Source organism: Pieris rapae, chromosome Z, assembly GCF_905147795.1.
Source record: "Pieris rapae chromosome Z, ilPieRapa1.1, whole genome shotgun sequence".
NCBI lineage: Eukaryota > Metazoa > Arthropoda > Insecta > Lepidoptera > Pieridae > Pieris > Pieris rapae.
In genome coordinates, this window is record NC_059534.1 from 6377328 (window position 1) to 6397995 (window position 20668).

General features: G+C 34.9%; 1 protein-coding gene across 1 annotated transcript; it reads left to right on the plus strand.

Annotated features, from left to right (window-relative positions):
- The first annotated feature begins 24 nt into the window (after positions 1–24).
- LOC111000813 (E3 ubiquitin-protein ligase highwire-like) lies at positions 25–20067 on the plus strand. The gene is made up of 33 exons (XM_045634206.1): positions 25–48; positions 143–349; positions 1124–1450; positions 1666–1842; positions 2542–2820; positions 3393–3527; positions 4271–4417; positions 4633–4785; positions 5193–5304; positions 5719–5884; positions 6170–6306; positions 7007–7198; positions 7381–7556; positions 7890–8042; positions 8388–8457; positions 9205–9703; positions 9917–10083; positions 10666–10850; positions 11158–11910; positions 12272–12421; positions 12770–12877; positions 13303–13533; positions 13694–13903; positions 14029–14163; positions 14652–14830; positions 15270–15510; positions 15828–15994; positions 16292–16457; positions 17189–17310; positions 18103–18207; positions 18493–18665; positions 19815–19974; positions 20061–20067. Exons 1-33 carry the CDS (start codon positions 25–27, stop codon positions 20065–20067), a joined length of 6213 nt encoding a protein of 2070 aa, XP_045490162.1.
- The last annotated feature ends 601 nt before the right edge of the window (positions 20068–20668 follow it).

The following is a 20668-nucleotide window of genomic DNA, read 5'->3' on the forward strand; positions in this document are numbered from 1 at the left end:
AACTATTGTTCTTAATAGTAATATATGAGACCCTTTCTTACTTTATGTGTCCCTAGACCCATTATTTTTTTTATACGTTAACAGATTAACACTTAACATAGAATTAAAACAGTTAATAAAATTATTTTGTTTCTTTAAACAGATAATATCAAACCTTCATGATATACTGGTTGAAATAACTAGTGGTATTGGAGCCTCTGGAAGACCAGAAATCCCAACTGCACTTACATCTATCAGCAGTTCCTGTCTCATTGCCCTTTCTGTCGCAAAGGGTGAAGCAGAACTCATTCTTAACACTGTAAAATGTCTCATCATGGTTTCTCCAAGTTTATCTGATCAATATATTCAGGTAAAAACCAATACAAAATAATTTCACTATTTTTTTTATTAGTTCAACGACAAACTCTTACCGACTACTACTACTACACACATAATATGGAAAGACAATTAGTTCATCTACAAACTCTTGCTGACTACTACAACATGTTTAATATGGGCAGCTAATTCGTTCAACTACAAACTCTTGCTGACTACTACTACCACCACATGTGTAATATAGGAAGCCAATTAGTTCAACTCTTCCTGAATACTACACACTTAATATGGGAATTAGTTTAACTTTAAACAAAACACTGCAGACTGGCGACTGAAAACTCACGTGTAACGTAATATATATGTTGCAGCCAACTAGCTAAATTAGCCGTTCAATTAACAGCCTAGCCTTTTAACTAAATAGCACGGCAATATCATTCCGGCCGCTACCTGGCTGCGTCAGATCCAAGTCACTAGCTGTTTGATCAACTCGCTGAACATCTTTTAGGCTGCTAGTTAAACTGCGCCGGCTAGGCTGTTAATTGAACGGCTAATTAAGAGCTACTTGGCCGCGTCAGATCCAAGTCACTAGCTGTTTGATCAACTCACTGAACATCTTTTAGGCCGCTAGTTAAACGCCGCCGACTAGGCTGTTAATTAAGCTAATTAAGCTGGTTGGCTGCGACTTATATAATGTGGCAATTCTCATTAATATTCTATTATAAAATATATATAATAGAATATTCATGATAATTGATAATTATATATAGGAAATTTTATTAAAACAAGTTTAACTCTATTTAACTTCTAGGTTCCAATGAATTTGACAATGTTGCAACGGAGTGTGCAGTCTGTCATACTAGGATCACCATCAAGAAACCTTTGGTTGGACTATGGGGTACCCCATCAATGTCTGGTGAACAGCTTCCCAGTAGATTTACCAGCACAGTTGATTACTGGACCCCAAGAACTTGTAATACGTTCCCTTGTATCTGACGGTTGCTTCTTGTATGTATTTACGTCCAGGGGTCTTTTGAAAATCGGATCTGGGTATGGCAATTCTATACGGCAGCATGTGTATTTATACAAGCCAGATTTCTTTGCATCTGACCGACATGGATGGCTGGGATTTTGTAAGGTATGTTTTTAATTATTTTGTTCTTAATAAGTTATATAGTATAAACCCTGTAACGTCAACCTTTGGTTAGTTTATGCATTCAATTTTAACTTTATTTTGTTAACTATTTATAATGTCCGTTTACATTTTATAATAAATTAATTGCAAAATAACGTGTACCTTAAAAAATATACTTTTTCATTCTAAATATATGAAGATTTGTTATTTCATTTAAGGATAAGTTATACGTGAGAATTGGACGGAAGAAAACGGATATTTATGAGATAGATAAGGAGACATTTGAAGTTAAATGTGTGCTACATCTAGAACCTGGGACACCAATTGCGATTGAACCAAAATCCGCAGTGTTTTCTGACTCTAATCGATTGGGATTAGTATTACTTACCAATTTTGTAAGTATACTTAAAATGAAAAAAAAAAATAAAGTGCTGGATGATATTGAAAATGAAAGCGAACGTATGAAACTATATGCGTACTTATTAAACACTTAAAACTTTTTTTATAGAATTTAAAGTATTGAAATCGATGGCGTTTTTCTCTTCCAATTAATTGATTGTTCACTATATGAAATTCTTCGTTATTTTTTATCGACTCAAAGAAATTGAAGAACTTTATTCAGTCGCGTAGCTATCTTGGATGGTACCCGGTGCGGATGTTGGTGGTGTCACCCTATCGAAAGTATAAAGCAATAAATTTTATATGAGACAGGACATAAATCATTTATTAAAAGATCGCGAGAATCCCCCATGACAGCGTCAGGCTCTTTTGCGGGAATCCCCGAATTCTAAATAGAGCAGGGCTAGTGCTAGTGGAAGAATTCCTGAAAAAATAAATGTTTATGCTTGCGATTTTTTTGTTTGTATATTTAATTGGTCTTAAAGTTGAGAGACCGGATAGGTGTCACCCCAAAAAAGGTGACAACCGCTGCAGACCGCCCCCGCCCTCCCCTCTTTGCTACGCCACTGACTTTTTTATTTATTATTAAAACTAAAACCATTATATATGTTTAGAATACAGTTTAATTTAATATCTTTATTATTAATCAAAGTAATTAAAATAATTTAATAAATACTTATGTATTCATATTCCAGGACAATCTAACCATTAAATTCTATGACTTGGATTCGACTTGCAACAGCCGTATAGAGGGAAATTCGAGAATTGTAGAATCTGTCAAGGAGCTTAATGTTCATCTCCTTAGGCGAACTTCTTTGATTCTTGGCCGAGCTCCATATGAAGACGGAATTTCTAGAAGAATTACCGACCTTGATGCACCAGTTGCTATTCAGCTTGACGATAACGAAGATGATCCACTAATTGCAATAAGCGCTGGACAAGATTTTGGATTACTTACTACAGCTTCAGGAAAAGTAAGAATCCGTATAAAATAAATTGTTACATTATTTTCTCAAGAGTCCCACTCGATGATTGTTGAAACGATTCGTTATGTGAATAATGTAAGATATGTACAAAAAATATGTTTAATTCAAATGTTTTCTACTTGTATAAAGAAGTTGCGCTTCCAACCTGAGAATACCATACGTGTTGAGACAGATCAACTGTTGTCCTGTGAAATTCACTTAACAATAACTTTTGAGCGTTGTCATGGCCACGGGAGTACCTACGCTACAGATTGTGTATTATCAAATGCCCTTAAGCTACCGAAGTATTAAAAAACCAATGAACTTTAGTCAAAAGTATACAACTCTTTTAAGATATACGACACCACTTTGCACATTCTCACACACACACGTAAACAAGCGAATTATTAGTACATTGTCTTTGTTAGTACATAATGCACTTCGTATATATTGCGTTATCTATTTCGGCTAAATGTTTAATTAAAATTAACGTCAAATAAATAAAAATAACGTTACAAAATTTTGAAGATGTAATAGCTTGAATCAATTTAATTACATTAAAAAAAAACATTTATTTCTAGGTTTATTATACTGGAAAAGCAACCAGCCTGGGTTATAAAGTGTCATCATCTTACATTGGACGCTGGACGCTTATGAAAGAAACAGTATTTATCAGGAATGATCAACCAAAAGTTAGAAAGACCAGAGTGATACAGGTAATTGATTACGTCATATATATGTCGCAGTTAACTAGCTTAATAAGCCGTTCAATTAACAGACTAGCATCTTTACACATACAGCCATCTAACTAGCGACCTGAGTATTCACGCGTCGCGTTTGCTACAACATTTAAAAACTGGTTGGCTATGCTACACCAATATAATGACCATGTGATAGAAATAAAAAAAATGAAACCTGTCATAAATAATCTTTATTTAATTTTAAATGTAACATGTTATACATACATTAATTTGGATGTCATGAGCGACGCCATATTTTGGAACAAGTGGCAGAATGTTGAACTAAATTGAAATGAACAGGCTAGGCAAGTATTGAATCTTTATCGTTGCCTAGTTGTTTGATCAAATGGCTGAATTTCCGGGCCGCTTGTTAAAGGGCGCTGTTTGATATAAGTTATATGAATGGGGTTCTGTGATAGTAGCGCAGTTAACAATTTATTTCCACATCAAGTCGACAACAATAATCTGTAGTGTCCATAAATCGATGAGCATTCTTACAACTCATGATTGTTATTATTAATTACGAATTTACCAAAGACACTTTAAAACTTCGGTCCCTGCAACTACGCCATAACTTACGTCGACTCTATAAAATTATTTAAACCAAAAATAGTTTAAAGGTTTATTATTTGTGTTTATACAATTTTTTGTGTAAATATTAGTAGCCGAGGTCAAGACAAAGGGTTGTTACTGGTATTTTTATATAAAATTCTGTATAGGTCGCTGTTGGTCATGAAGGCGTCCACGCCATACTGGTTCTTGACAATGGTTCGGCTCTATTCACCGGCATCGCACGACGCGGCGAAGACGGTGATGGAAACAAGAGACGATCACCTAAACCTAGCCGTCCTAAGAAAATAGCTAAGGTAAGCATTTAAATTTCGATCAAATGTTTCTGAGTTAGAAAGATCTTTTGATTCTTGATTTTCTAACTCTCTAGAATTTTCTGTGCTACTGTCGCTTGTCTTTTATTTTATATAAAATTAGGATTACACTGGTACTTGAAACAGACCCGGAAACGGGTTAAAAAACAATATTTTTAAAGCACATTCGAATATAAATTGCTTGCTTCATTTTGCAGGCAGAGAATTTCTACATAGTATACGCCGCTTGCAACTATGGTTCTACTGCCCTGGTTACTCGACAAGGAGTTGTCCTTATGTTTGGAAAAGACACACAGCATTGCGATTCTGCTGGAATAGTGACCGGTTTGAGGCACGAAAGGATCGTACAGGTATTTTTACCTTTCATTTGCAGTTATTTGGGAAGGACGCGTAGACTCAGCGTCGCAGACCGTAAGCGTAAATTATGTCTCTTGGTACGGAAAATGAAATTTTTGTACTCGTTTCGACTCCGAAATTTGAACAAAAGTCTTTTCAACCTAATTTCATTTTTCTGTGGTTATCGTACTGATGGTAAGCTCAAAAAAAAGCGGTGGTAGTGGTACGTATAAAGTAACATGTAAGTATATCGCATAAAATGGTATCCAACGTTTTAACTGAAACAAATAATTTTGATCCATTTTGGAGGTTTCATGTCGAACATATTACTGATATTATTTATACATACATGTTATTTATACGTAAAATAATTATTTTATATCTTACTTTACTTTAATAAGAAATATTATTTTATTTTTAGGTTGCCTTAGGAAAGGCTCATGCAGTGGCATTAACAAACTTGGGTCAGGTTTATAGTTTTGGTATCAATAATAAAGGACAATGCGGACGAGAATTTGGTTACACAAAAGAAAGTAAGTTTTGTGTTAAGATAATTATTGTTTTAATGGCTATCGATTTTATTAAAAAACTTTTTGTTTGACTTAACGTTTCTACTTATATTATTTTCAAACTGAATGAAACATAACTGATTTGTAAATTTTTCATCTCCGCTTTCCGTCATTTCTTTCCTGACAAATCATAAATACATATGTAAATCTTATAATAAAAGCTACCTGTTTGAACTCAGACCTGATATTGAGTGATACGTATATTTAAAATGTCATATTTGCGATTGTGCTCGTCTTTACTTTGGTAGGACCACTAAATTGTAATTCAAATATTAGTTCTAGTGCGCAATAAAATGTTTGCGAAAAAGCTTAATGATGAAAAGCGACCGACCTGTATTAAAAACTGAAATTATAAGTAGCGTCTTAAATTTATTTCAGAACCATATCCACCACGTAAATCGTCGTCAAGAGACGAGCCAAATATTTGCAGCGATCAACATACTTGGTTGACTGATTATTGTCGCATTTGCGTTAATTGTCGGGAATGCACTGGTTTCGCTGGGAACTGTAGTTGTGCAGCCTTGCCGAACCGAATCCCTGGAGAGTGAGTATACATATTTGTCTATAAATATGCTTTTATGTAACAAAACTTTCATATTTTTTGGCCATTTATAGCAGCCGTATTTCGATTTCCATTTTAGAACAGTCGAGACTACTTAAAAACACGATTCTCATTTGGTTGTAAAAGTTTATAATAAAAAAAATGCTATGAAATTACAGATTCAATAACTTTAAACTTATTGAATACAAATCGAAGTATATCTTAATAAGAACAAGTTTAATTGACAAAAATTTTGCTCTGAAAATATATTTCTTTTATTTCATTTAGAAAATGCGGGTGCGGTGAAGGTGAGAGTGGTTGTAGTACGTGTGGCATTTGCCGCCGTTGCGCGGAGGTTGCTGCTATGACTCGCGATCGTATACCCGATAGTGAGGACGATATATCAGTATATGATATCGCTAGTAGTAAGTTTCAGCTTTGCTATTATTGTTATTAACGCGAGTAGCTCTGTTGTTGTTTGTTCTCTGTATTTCAGAAATTTTAATTTCTAGTATATGTGAAATCTTTTTGTATGTGATTTTAAAGTCCTGTTAACAAGAAGTCGTAGATGTTTGTGGAGGCACCATCTACGCTATAAAATGTATGGCTCATGAATATAACGATTTAAAGATCAAATATGAAGCTAGCTTCGCGTTCAGTAACAGTTCTTGTAACAATAGTTCAACTTTGTTTTCTTTCACCACATTTTTATTTCTTTAGCCAAGAATCTCTAGCAGTCTAATTATGTAGAATTGTTGTTGCATTCAGTACTTTTTCTACCTTGGTGTATCATTAGAAGTAGTAGTAGAATCTTTATTTTAAAGTGTTATAAAATGTCTTTAAAGTCTTCCGCGTACAATGAGCTGCGATTTGCTAATGCGCGATAGTCTTGCTAATATTTTATAGAAAAATGTATTTTTACTTTGTACGGCTACTGTAGTAAAGGCAAGCGCTTGGCGCGTATATATAATTTATTTATATATGTATATGGTAAATCTCTATTATTTCACGTTGTTTTGTTGGTCATTTGACGTTCATAAGTGTACTTTTTTATTTCAACGAGTGCTTGAGGATATGTAAAACAAAAAAGTGAATGTATTTAATGCCTAATTTTAAACATTACAGCATCCGAACAAGTTGTAGACGATGAAATAAAATACATGCAGTATGAAGCTCATTGTTCCAAAGATGAGGGTGAGAAAGATGCTGGGTTCAAAGGGAGTAGCTTGTCACCAGCGCGTATACCTTTACCCGGAGGGCATAAGATTGAAGCGATAGCTTGCGGCCTACATCATACAGTTTTGATGACTCATATGGGTGAGAATATTAAACTTTTCTATTTAATTAACATAACATTATTCACGATATCTGCTACTCATACTATATCAGTTATTTGTGGTAATAATATTACTACATTTAATTATTATATGGTTTAGGATCTTGGCTATTCCCAGATATTTTGGATAAGACTGAAATGAACACCACATTTTTATTCGCAGGTGACATTCTAACCTTTGGTTCGAATCAGTTTGGTGCTTTGGGTGCAGGGGATACTTCACCCCATCACAGAATCATACGCGTCAGGGTTCCTAGGGCTTCAGCTATCGCGGCTGGCAGTAATCATACCGCCGTTTTGACCAGGGACGGGGAGTTATATACATTTGGAAATTACCAGGTATTTTCTTAAAGTTGTAACTGCTAAGACAACTTTACGCTAGTTTACCCATTTACCCGATCAAATAATACCTAAAAAAATCATATATATATGATAAAAAGGGATTTCGTGTTGGCATTAAAAATAATTATTTTCTTTCTTTGAAAATGATTTTTCACCCTAATTTATTAAGTGTCATCGATATAATTAAATATCTAAATACGAAAAATTTAAAATACGAAAAATCCTCAATCAAAAATCGGCGCATACTCCATTATAAAGCAGTGTTACTATTTTGAGGCTATCGTAAATATTGAAAATGCGTAGATACTATTTTTATAATTTCCTTTACAGAAAGGTGCGTTAGGCCGGCCACGTATTGAGGAACCAAGAACTGATAGATGCCCGATTTGGTACGCGACCCCTGGAAGAGTACCGCGATTAGGCCCCAAATATAATTGCAAAGCAGTTTCGGTCTCCGCATCTGGAGATCAAACTTTTGTACAGGTACTTTAAAATCTTCCTTTAATATGTTTGTTATTTACCGGTTTTAAGGTTGTTGCAGTTGCGATGGGTTATGTAGATTATGTCTTATTTTTTTGAATTCGTTAATTTATCGTTTATAATCAGAACTGTCAGAAACGTCAGAACCCCAAGGTTCTTTCTAAACTCACAACCCGTTGCCAAAAGAAAACCCGGTAGACCGAGGCTGCGTAGTTAGTTGGTAGGGGTTCGCAATTGGACGCAGGAATCACTAGATAGATTGCGATGGCGAAGTGTAATTGAGGAGGCTAAGGCCTACAAGGGGCTCTATAACCATTGATGAATCCGAACGTTGGTTGTATGTTTCAGGTTTCGCAAGCTGTGTTAAAAACAGATACACTATTCAGCGCAACGATAACGGCAAATAAAAACACCATAAGTAAGTTCCTATGTATATTTAAACCTTAATTTAAAAAAAATCGATGCCTACATTATTGTATTGTACAGATAAAACAAAAAATAAAACTAGTATGTACCTATGCCTAAAAAATACAAGAATATTTGATCACAAATTTAACACACATACACGTCAATAATATTTATTATATTAATATACAATTACAAACTAAAAATATATCTAATAACTAACCTTTAAATTTAATTATTAAAAAATATTATTAAAAGGAGTCCCTTTAGGCAAGGTTCCGAAGATACTAGCAGCGTTCCCTCTTTGAATAGCTAGACTAATTCTTTGTGCGAGGTAGCTGCCAGCTCTTCGTTCTCCTGTGATGTCGACTAACCTTTTGGATAATTCCCTAAAAAGCTTTAATGCGCTAGGACCCCACGGACCAAGGGTCTCGACACCGAATGGGACAAAATCATATTCAGAGCCTAGACCCCTGTATTTGCAGACTTTAGCTTTTTCAGCCGCATCACAAGCCGAAATTACAATCTTGTACAGATTGCAGGACATTTGTTAAAAAAAAATCAATACTTTGCGATGTTCGAATTCGAACTAGTTGAAAAACTACGCCGTCAAGTTTTTTTGGATATACTCCAGAGTTGACTAATTGAAACGGGCATAAAATAATTTCATTTGTAGTTTATTCAATCTTCACGCTATTTTTAATCGTCTTAAATAAAGGTATTTTAATATAGATATTAATTATCATATGGCTTTTTTCAGTTATACTGCCCAATAGACCGGAACATACATTCAAGTGCGTAACAATCTGTAAAAGCGATGGCTCCTGTTACCCATGGTCTGGTCCTGAACAAGTGGACTTTGTCAACACTTTAGCCTGTCTCGATCCTTTGTATGACGTATTATGGTGTTACCAGCCCCAAATGAGAGTGATGAAATCTTACAACATACAGGCCTTTGACGCGCATAAACTGCAAAGATGCTGCAAAAATGACCCTGAAGGCTTCATAAATGACATGGACTTTGAATATCCCCATTATGGTATAATGCGTAGGCTAGAAGAATTTAAAAACCTCGAAAATTTTGAATGGATCAGTAACAGTGATGATCGCCCAGCAGATGGTGTTGCCATCGCTAATATATCAATTCTAAACCAAGATCTTGCTTTGCCTTGCGCCAAAGATTGCTCCGTTACAAGAATACACGCAGCTCTACATTTACTTGGATGTTTAGATTCCCTGTTATATGCACATGACAACAGGTTAGTCAAGACGTTTATTTTGTATTACAAGTCTAACATTACGTTTTATATAAATTTTTGTATAATTTATAGCCCGGCTTCGAATGAATAAAGGGTACATAAAAAACAGGTCTTCTGGGTTTAAGTAGAAACATTTTCTTTGGACCAATAAATGAAATTCAGCCAAGGCATAGATATGTTTTATATCCTTCTTCTTCTTACTTAATTTTTTAGGCTGTCGCAAGTGGAGTGTAAGAGAGACAGCTTATCGATGCCCATTTCGCCGCTGAGAGAGGATTACTTAACGGTCAATCGCTTCGAAAGTCACGGCGGTGGTTGGGGTTACTCAGGACATTCTATTGAAGCAATCCGTTTTATGAGCGACACTGACATCTTACTCGGTAACTGTCGTAACATAGTAATTGATTTAATAAAACATTTTTTTCTTAGTTTAATTATTCACGAACGGAATGTCTTTTGTCCACTTCCCCCCTAAAATCTAAAATATTTTTTTAAGTCAGTGCTAAATTTGGCTTAGCGTGAGTGTTTCAACTAATACAATTAAAGAAATAAGCATCTAGATACCCCCTAAAATAAATTAAGATTTAAAATTGTGCATTTTCTCCCGTATTCTAAACAGTAAAACGTATTAAGTTAAGTAGCGGTTACTCTATGGAGATGTTTAAATAAAACTCTTTATTTAAAGCTGGGTAGGAACTGACTTTATAGGTTTATAAATTAAATTAGGGGCCAACAAAAACAAACTTGGCTTATCTAAGGGTTCATATATCTTAATGACTCTATGTTTTCGGACAGTATCGGAAAAGGGAATGTTAAAATACAATTTATAAGTGTGGTAAGAACTGAAGGTGGCTTCAAGTGTAATGACTGTTTACATTTTGTTCATACTTCTTATATGTAACTTAACTAGTTAACTTACCCACGCTTATTTTTTTGCAATCATATTTTTTATTAATTTTCAGGTGGTTATGGTCTCTTTGGTGGGCGTGGAGAGTATACGGCCAAAATTAAACTAATTGATATCGGCACGGAAGGAGGAGATCAGGAAGGTGATGGAGATGTTCTCGCAGAGACCGGAGAAATTCCATACGAATGTGCACCAAGAGACAAATTTCCTATACTATTTGAAACGCCCATTGTACTTGCGGTACGTTAATGCTTGTCAAATTATATTTTTTCTACTACTACTTTAATTTATGGAAAGAAATCAAACGAGCATAATATAGTAGTAATGGTGAAATAATTTTGTAAACAAGTTCGTTCAGTTCATTAATAAGGACTCAATATCTTTTTCAGTCAAGAAAACTATTGTTATCCATTTAATTATTTGAAGAAATTTTCCTTAATTATACTATTGCACTCAATTCATCTATCACAAATTTTAGTTTTGTGTTTGCTTAAGTATGTATTTACCTGAATGCATATTCTATCTAATTATTAAAATTATTATTTAGGCACAACGATGGTACGTAGCCTGGACGTGCATTAACGGTCCGTCATCAGATTGCGGTTCAACGGGCCAAGCGATCGTTATTAATGATGATGTTGGATTTCACTTCAAGACATCAAAGAAGTCGAATAATGGAACCGATGTCAATGCGGGCCAAATACCCTGCCTCCTTTACAACGTAATTAACCATGAACATGTGCCGAAACGACGCAAAGATCCCGGCGAACCCGTTACTATTCTTTCAAAGAACATCTCGAGAAAAGTAACAGTTGCCTGCTTCAAATGCCTGATAACACTACTTCAGTGGAGTTGGAGCACATTCAAGGAGTTACTCCTGGATACAAACGGACAAATACCTATAAATTACCAGAAACTAACAATTATGAAGCACCAGAAGCGCTTGGTGTACGTGATTCGAGCGTGCTTGAGGCTCGTTAAGACGTATGTCAATGAGATATATCCACAGAATAACAGGAAACGCAATTCCCAAGAGTACCTGGCGTATGTTGAAACAATAGCAGACATTCGGAATTTGATCCAAGCGATCATGGCTGATCAAACGCCCACTTGTTCTATGTTGCCTCGTAAGCCGGGCCGGAATAAGTCCCAACGTGTATGTTACGTGCAATTCGCTTTAGAGATGACAAATGCGATATTAAAGGAAGCCCATGAAACCGTGACCGCATGCTTTCATGCGTTTTTCCCGACTCCGATTTTGAAATGGCATCACCTATGTTCGCTGCTATATAATGTCTCGGTAAGTTTAAACCGGCGTAATTTATAGGACTTGCTCCGACCGTTAAAATCGTAAAGTAACCGACAAACAACCCAAAAAGTCGACCGTGTGTGTCAGGAACAGAACGCTTAGATGATATTTGAAAAAATAAATACCGTAAAGGGCGGCACCACTGGTTTTCTTATAAATTAGAAAGTCACTTTTACACTAGATACAGAATTTACTTGAAACGTCATATAAAAAATTGACAGCTGGAAACTGTTTTTTTTAATCTAGAATTCGAGCCATATACTATTCGAACTCTAGTTCTTTATATGCATGGTTATACAAAGAATTAATCAATTTATTTCACTTCAAGCCAATATTATAATACTAATTTCAGGATGGCATAGTACCAGCCTCACAGATACGTGAACTGACATCTACATGTGCTGCAATGTGTGGGTTTCGAAGTCTTCGTGACGTGTTACAATATATTGTTCCCGTTACACAAAGCTGTATCATGCTTAATGAGATGAGGAAAGAAAGTAGGGTGAGTGGCATATAGAACTATTGTATTTATTTCAATTAACACATAAAGATATAGGAAAATCATATACGTGGCAAACTTTCATTTCTTTATTTGTTTGGAAATAATTACTTTCTCAGACCAGTATATTATTGGTGGAATATCTTTACCATTATCTTGTAACTAAAAAAATTTCGACTAAAAATTCAGAACCTAGGGGAGAATGTGGCAGAATTTTTTTTACCAGTCCTCGCCTTCTACGCAAAATAGGAATTTTGCGTAAGAATCGAATCAATTACTCATAAAGGTAATCTTAAATTACCTTGATGAGTAATTGATGTGATTTATACATAGTGATTTTATTTTCATCAGGTGGTAAAAGATGTTCCAAGTAAATCAGCCACCGTGCCCCGTTCAGCACATTCTCAACATTCTCCGAAGCCACCGCCGATTCCCCCGCGGGCTAATCGAGAAGCAAGGGTAAGATAATATTTATTGTAATAGTTAACACACATTCACACACATTCACATCTTTCATCCCGGGACGTCGAGGCAGAGTACGAAATTCCATCCTTATCACCTCGACATTCCATACCTCAGCGTTATTTGAATCCAATGATTTCCGCGCACCATCTCTGTGCAACCCGCTACTGACTGAAGTATTTGTAACCAATTCGACTTAGAGCCCTGCAGTGTTTTGCCCCACTTGACAAATGCCTGCCATGAAAAAAATATCACGGTACGGTACAGAAATCTGTAGACGCGACTAAGGGTTGTCCTCTGACTTTTGGATTAAAATTTTCATGATAAAACCTCATCTGAGATTCTGAACTCTGGCTGGTGTAATCTTCTAAAGGCTATTTATATATTATATAGTATATTCAGAAATTGTATTTTGTTTACAGCAACATAATCCCGCTTGGAAGTCCAATCATACAGACTGGCATCTTTTGGATATAATTCCGAAATTACTGGATATGGTAATGCTACCAATTAAAGATCAGATGATGACACGGCAATGTGGACAGCCCCACGACCATGGCGAGATACAGCAGAATGATAAACTCGCTGACTACTGCTGCAAATTTATTGTGAGAATAATCGCTGAATTGGCGTTTAGTTCAAAAAATATTAAGGTAATTTATTCTTCATTATTACGAATTATTAATTTTGTAATTAAAATAGTTTGTTGTATGGGCGTTATTATTTGAAATTAAACTCCAAAAATACATATTTTGTGTAACTTAATTACATTTTACATTTGTTTTATGTTTTACGAGAAATTTTTGATTACAGGAGGACACAGATACAGCTGCAATAAAGCATCTTATTACTCCATCACGATTTATTCGTGTGAATCCGAGCCGTTCCTGGAATACTAGCAATGGTAGTCCGGATGCCATCTGTTTTAACATTGACCGCCCGGGTATTGTCTTAGTCGGTGCTTGTGTCTATGGCGGCCCGGGTACCTTTGAGTATACCCTGGAATTGCTTCACGATGTTCGGGTATGATTAATTCACCTCATAAAAATATTTGTATTTGTTATAAACAAATGTTATTTCTTCTAAGAAAATTTAAAATATTTTCTTAATACACGTTCCAATTTGCCATAAAAATGTTTTTTTTGTAGCTACGGACTGTGAGTGAAGAGGCGCGATCATCGCATTGCTGGATAAGTGTTGAGGTCGTTCACGGTTCATTTTCCGCTGCTGACTGCCAACATGATATGGTACAGATTAAATTCGATAGACCTGTACCTTTAAAAGTAAGTATTTGTAATATAAAACTAAACGATTTTAACAATATTTTGCTCACATGCAACATTACTAAGGCAGTTTTATATTTGGGCATGACATCAAATTTCAACTCATGTGATGATTGTTTGTATTTGAAATCTCCGGAAAATTTTTAAAAATTGTTACAGTTTTTTGTATACTATTAATGTGTTCTGTAGTATAGATGGACTAGTGTCTAGTGTGTATACACAATACAATAGCGTTTGTGTGCAGTTAACTTTGGGGATTTACCACGTATTTCTTAACGTTTTTTAATACATAACAATAACTTCTTAAAATGCCGGCAGCGAGCCAGCCTTCTTTTCTTCTTCTTCTTCTTTCTGCCGCACATGGACACTCGCAGTGCGAGTGTCCATGTGCGGCAGTATCACTTAACATCAGGTCCACCACCTGTGTGCCTTCTGTACTAAAAAAATAATAATAATTTCGGTTTATATTAATACAAGAGTATTTACAGGAAGATCTTCGCTATGCTTTACGATTCTGTAATAATGGTGGTCGTACTGCTAACGGTGACAGTGGATTATCCTCCGTGAAGGGACCTGATGGTACAACATTCACATTTACATCTTGTTCGTTGAGCTTCAACGGAACTACGCTGGTTCGGGGACAGATTCCCTGCCTCATTTATTATGGGTATGAAAAAAACAATTAACTCTCTTTGATGAGTACCGGATGAATGAGGAGTGGTAGCTTCAGCGTGTGGCTCTCATGACCGAGGTCGTAGGTTCGATTTCCCGCTGTTCACCAATGGACTATCTTTCTATGTGCATTTAAGATTCGCTCGAACGGTGAAGAAAAGCATCGTGAAAAATCCGGATTTTATTACACTCAAAAATTCGACACGTGATCCCAGACATAGAAGGCTAAATACCTATTTGCCTGTTATGTCATGTAACAGATACAGAAATCTGAGGTCTAGAAAGAGTTCTAGCGCCATTATTTTTATAGCGGTTAATAATATGTAGATGTACGCAAGTACATCACTCATGTATGTACACAGCCTCATTACCCAAAAAAGTTATCAATCATGCGATTTTAAACAAGAGAGAGCTTAAATTTTAATATTTTCTAGGACTACAAAACCGACAAACTCTTCGGAGAATCCTGATACATTAATGGCTGCTCTCAGAGCAATAACTTTGAAAGTTGCCTCAATGGTAATAGAACGAGGAGCCGATCTGTTTTGCACCCTACGCAATGAGTTAACGACAGAGGATTTGCGCAGAAATGCGTTTGTATTACAACAATCGCCTGTCATAAATACCTTGATTCCATATGTCTTGGCTAATCTTGAGGGATTGGACGATTCAAAGGTAAAATCGTTAATCTGTATGTAATAAATTACTGTAGTAAATTTAGAAAATGCATTGCATCCAACAAAAAAAGTTTTATTTTAACTAGTATTATGGGAATTTAAAATGGAAAATTAATTTAATCTATGGAATATTATAAAATATATAACAAATTCTAAAAATATAGTACTTTAATAAATGGTTGTTTAGAATTGAAAGGACTATGTTCATCTTGTATCTGAAGCTTTTAGTGCATAAAATAAAAAGTCATGATTAAAAGTAGCGTTCCTTTGTATACAATTAAAAAGCTATAACCATCCCATGAATTTTGTTTGTAGAGCGTAATCCACCTGTTGGAAATAATACACAAATTGCTGCCACATGTGTCGGCTATGAACCTACTGGTTCCCAGCGTGGAAGAGATAAGCACTACCACAACAACCCATTACTATACATGGATAGAAAGTGACCATCCATACAAACAAGCAACAGTCTCCAATATGAGGTATGAAACAAAGCACATCGTAATATTAACTATATTTTATCCCACTGATGCATGTCCAAAAAATACTTAAAAATCCTATTTAATTAATTAAATGCGTAATAATATATAAAAATATCAAATAAAAATGACTTCCAATTTTGGTTACTTTGATGTGGTCTATAGTTTGTATCAAAATTTACAAGTGCGATTTCGTGGGGTTTCGTAGACTCTAGGATTAATTACCTAAAATAAGGCAAGATATTCACAATGAAATAGTCAATAAATACTGCAAAATTAAACTATCATAATCTGCCCCAGGGTACTGTTCCCATCCCAAGTATCCTGGATAGTTTTGGAAATGGATCCTAGGAGTATAACAGCTCAGCCTGAAGACAATCTGACAATTTACGCAGTAGCTGGCTCCCCTCGCCACAGATGCCACTGCTCTAGCGAGTATAGAGTCCCGGATCCACCATTCCGTAAGGTATATCAGGTAGTGCATCGTCCATCACAACGCATTTGTTCCTGACACTTTCATTCACTGACAGACATAGTGGGGAGTTGTAAGTCAATTATTTATCCTTATTGGGACCTGCTTGACATGCCCCGTTTTTTCCTAACCACTTCATTTATTTGACTTTCTTTGTATATAGTATGTAGTCATTTATATTTATAAAGCTTTAGAATTATATTTAGCTTATTTCATAATTTTCTGAGTTCATAGAGCTAATATTAAAATTAGTTAATTTATTAATGGCCAGCTTTTTTTTATCTAAGTATTTAGCTGTCTTTAATATCCTTACTAAGACTAAATATGAGTTGCGATTGGTAAAAGAAAACTGGTTATTTTATTTAAATACATAATGATCTTTATATGACACGATTTTATAGTTTGATTCTTATATCTATTTGCATGTGTAGGTTTTGAATCTTTACTATGGCAAGCAGGTCCTAAGTTTTCCAGTACCGCTTGTGAATAACGCTTAAAATGTTACGATCGCGTAATAGTTTGGCTTGAAACACAAAATGGTGACAGTTTTTAGGATTTTTGCTTGGGTTTAGCTTAATTTGTAGCAAAAATAGAAACTTTTTGATTAAATTTAGATCGTGTGAGGTATCGCGTGGCTTGGCATGAGATAGTTAGTTGAGACAGTTTACAGACATACATAAATGTTAAAGTCGCGTGTGCTTTTTCTAACTGAAGGGTTATTGCAGAGGATTATTCAACTAACTTCAGACACGGGGGAGGTAGAAGAGCTTGATGAAGGATGCTTAGACGCGCCCTGCATGCAATATAACTGCACCTATGTCAGCGTTACGCCCAAACTTTCCAATATGTAAGTCGCAACATACGATATGAATAGGGATAGTCACGTTTAAGTTTATTAAAATATATGAAAGTTTCGTACGCCACCTAGGACGTGGGTAAAATCCCGATTTTATTAGGAGGATTAACAATATGAAAAATATGCATTTACAAAGCCAATAACGCAATACTGAGCTAAGAAAATTACGATCTATTCCAATTAGAAAAATTGCACTTTTGAACTTGATTTTTGTAGTTGCCCCTTCCAAACGCTAGTTTTTTAATTCAGCACAGAGTTTTCTGTAATTGAATTAACTCAATTTTATCACCATGTTCGATGTTGGAAAGCGGAAGATTATATGATATTTACACGACTTACATTATTTATTTGTGGTATAAATAAAAAACCTGGCTTCACATACACAAATTAATATGATAAAGTAATAAATTATTTTAAAAAATAGTATTAAGAGGTTCAAATATTAATATTTTTTTATAGACTTTTGAATTTCTTTAAAAATAAACATCACAGTAAATTAGTAACATTCGGTAGTAATTGTTTTCCTCACAATAAAGTCTCATTCATGGGATACATGGGATTGTAATGGTGGAACTCTTAGTAATAAAGTTAAATATAATAAAGCATCATTATTTTAATTTGATTTCTAAACGCTCTACCTCTTTTACCGAACGACATGCAACATTGGCATTAGCAACGGCATGAGCAGTGGCAGCGCGAGTAACCTTAAATACTCACTGCTCATTTGCCCGTCTAACAGGTCTGAATAAGTTTTATTGAAATCAATGTCTATATTTCACGTAGGTCTGCTGATTGGCCTCACAAAGGACTCCTCATTCCTGGAAACGAGGTCATATTTTCTCTTGAAACGGCTTCGGACTATTTAAACGAATATAAGAACGACGATGAGTAAGTAATGTTGCTATTAATATTTACGATTTTCATTACTTTTAAGAAAGCAGACAACTCGTTCAAATCCCGGCCGGTCCAATGGTTTTGTATTTCCAGGTGCACAATTAAAACCGATGCTATACGAAGCTAATATAATTTTTTTAAGTATAACTGCATTATTATTATTTTATTCCTATTCAGAAATTCTGCTATTTAAACAAAACAACAAAGCAGTTGCAACAAGTTTTATGATAGACTTAATTAGAAAAAGTGAAATACGCATAATTATTAATCCTTTCGTAGGCCGGACGAGAACCGATTCGGTTTCCGATGCCTCTGCGCCGGCTACGAAGACGCACCATTTACATCTCAACGTCAAGGCTTGGTGTCTTTAGAGATGGAACTAGTATATAGTGGAGCCGCTTGCGCATCGCGTTTACTAGCACCTGATATCGACATATCACCATTGAGTTATTGTAAGTATTCAATGATTTGATAACTACATGTGTTCTTGGCTTCATTGGTTAAGACTGTACGGAAGTAAAATCTCAGTTAGGGTGGAAAAAACTTTATTTCTAAGTAATGAAATTTGGGTTTTTAAAAACTTGTGTGTGTAAGGACTCGAATAGTCTTGCAATCCTGTCTGCGCAAGCATTTGAGTTCTCAGCCTAAATAGCTGAAAAGAGATTCAGCAAACATTGTGTCAAATATATGCAAATAATTTGATGTTTGTGTAGCAAATGCAAATAATACCCACCACACTTAATTAGCTTACGAGTGTACGGTCTTCGTTACTGAAGAGTTTTCAAGTTCTATGATAATAGTATCAGTGTAAAGTTTGTACAATTTTATTTGATTTTTAGTTTAAAAATCAAATAAAAATAAAAGAAATTATGGTAGAAACTTTATTGTTTAATTTCGAATATTTTCTTCTCCGTTAGTTATTACGTTATACTCATACAATTTGTACTTCACAATGCAAGCTATGAAACAATGTAACACGTATTTCTAGGTCACGTTTATTACAGTGACGGCTAATATTTACTCTGGATTCATCACTGATTCACACAGTGTATCGTGAATACTTATGTGCAGGTGTGAGCTATTGAATAGGTAATACTTGCGTAGCATTTGAAATTTGCGCTTTCAATTAGGCTCTATTATCGTGATATGTTTCTGAAAACAAAACGTATATTTCGTTTAACCAGTACTTTTGGTTTCATATTAATATTACAATAGTTATATAATAAAATTTTACCAATGTGCTTAATGCACTGGTCCCTGTATATTTTATACATATATACTTATTCGTTGTGTGAGAAAAGCATCAGCTCGTATAAAACATTATACTGTAAATACTATTTAACCCATACGTGTATTCTACACACTGATTAATAAGTGATTCAGTAACGTTAAATTATATTAAGTACTAGCGACCCGTGCAATGCTGATACTAAATACACTACAGAAAAAAAAGTTTTCGGCTAAAAGAGGTTGCTTAAATCTCAAATAGAAGCGAAAAATCCTTACGTTAAATCCTGCAGTTACCGGCCTTGCACAACTTTATAGATGCGTCAGGTAGATTAAAATAAAAGAACGAAAAGTCAGACGGTATCTTGTTTCAGTGACTGTTGTGGAACTTCAAATGCTGGCGGGGACTGGCAACAGTCCAGGAGGCGAAGCCGATGGGACTGATGAGAGCGAATCCATGTTTCTTTACCGTGGACTTGACTTGCCTTCGCCGCCTTCTGTTCACAATGTACTTGATGGTCAAGCTTTACTGCGGTAAGTACACTAAAACTTACAGTTACAACTGAACGTGCCTTGATACGAGTCTTCAATTGTCGTTCTAACGTTGTTATGTTTTACAGAGCGTGACGTCTTTGTGTGGTCAGTTAATTAAAATACTGTTTTTAAAAAGATATATAACAAAAGACAATAACGCCTAGTGTTAAAATAAAAGTTATTATTTATATATTAAAAGTTAATATTGCAAGTACATCATAAAAAATATTTTTAGTGAATACACTTGCAACCCTGCATCGTTTTGTTCCTCGTAAGTTATCCCGAATCAATCCCCTCTTAAAAGGCCGGCATCGAAATCAAAAGATTTTATTTAACTCTTATGTTTATGTATTTATTTAAATAACTAATATTAATAATTGTGATGGCGAACCGTTCGCTTTATTTCTACGATACTTTAAATCTATGCGTAGATCTTTGTATATAAGTATTATTGAGATGTTTGCTATTATCTTAAAGAAAATAAGAATACACCGTTTGTGTGGGATAGCAATAGTAACGATATGCTGTTTTGTAACTTAATAATATTAGTAACGTCTCAGTTACTTATATACTAATAATAATATGTCTCATAAAAATAAACTCTCTAATGTATTTTTCGTACTTTACTAATTCCGCTGTGGTGAAGACATCTTTAGAACGATTCAATCAGTCACATTTAGGGTTTATGAATAGA

Coding starts and splice junctions, on each gene's coding strand:
- LOC111000813 (XM_045634206.1), top strand. CDS start 25: ATGAGACCCTTTCTTACTTTATGT. Junction 1,843..2,541: donor TAGTATTACTTACCAATTTT/GTAAGTATACTT, acceptor TTCATATTCCAG/GACAATCTAACCATTAAATT. Junction 16,458..17,188: donor CGGATCCACCATTCCGTAAG/GTATATCAGGTA, acceptor GGGTTATTGCAG/AGGATTATTCAACTAACTTC.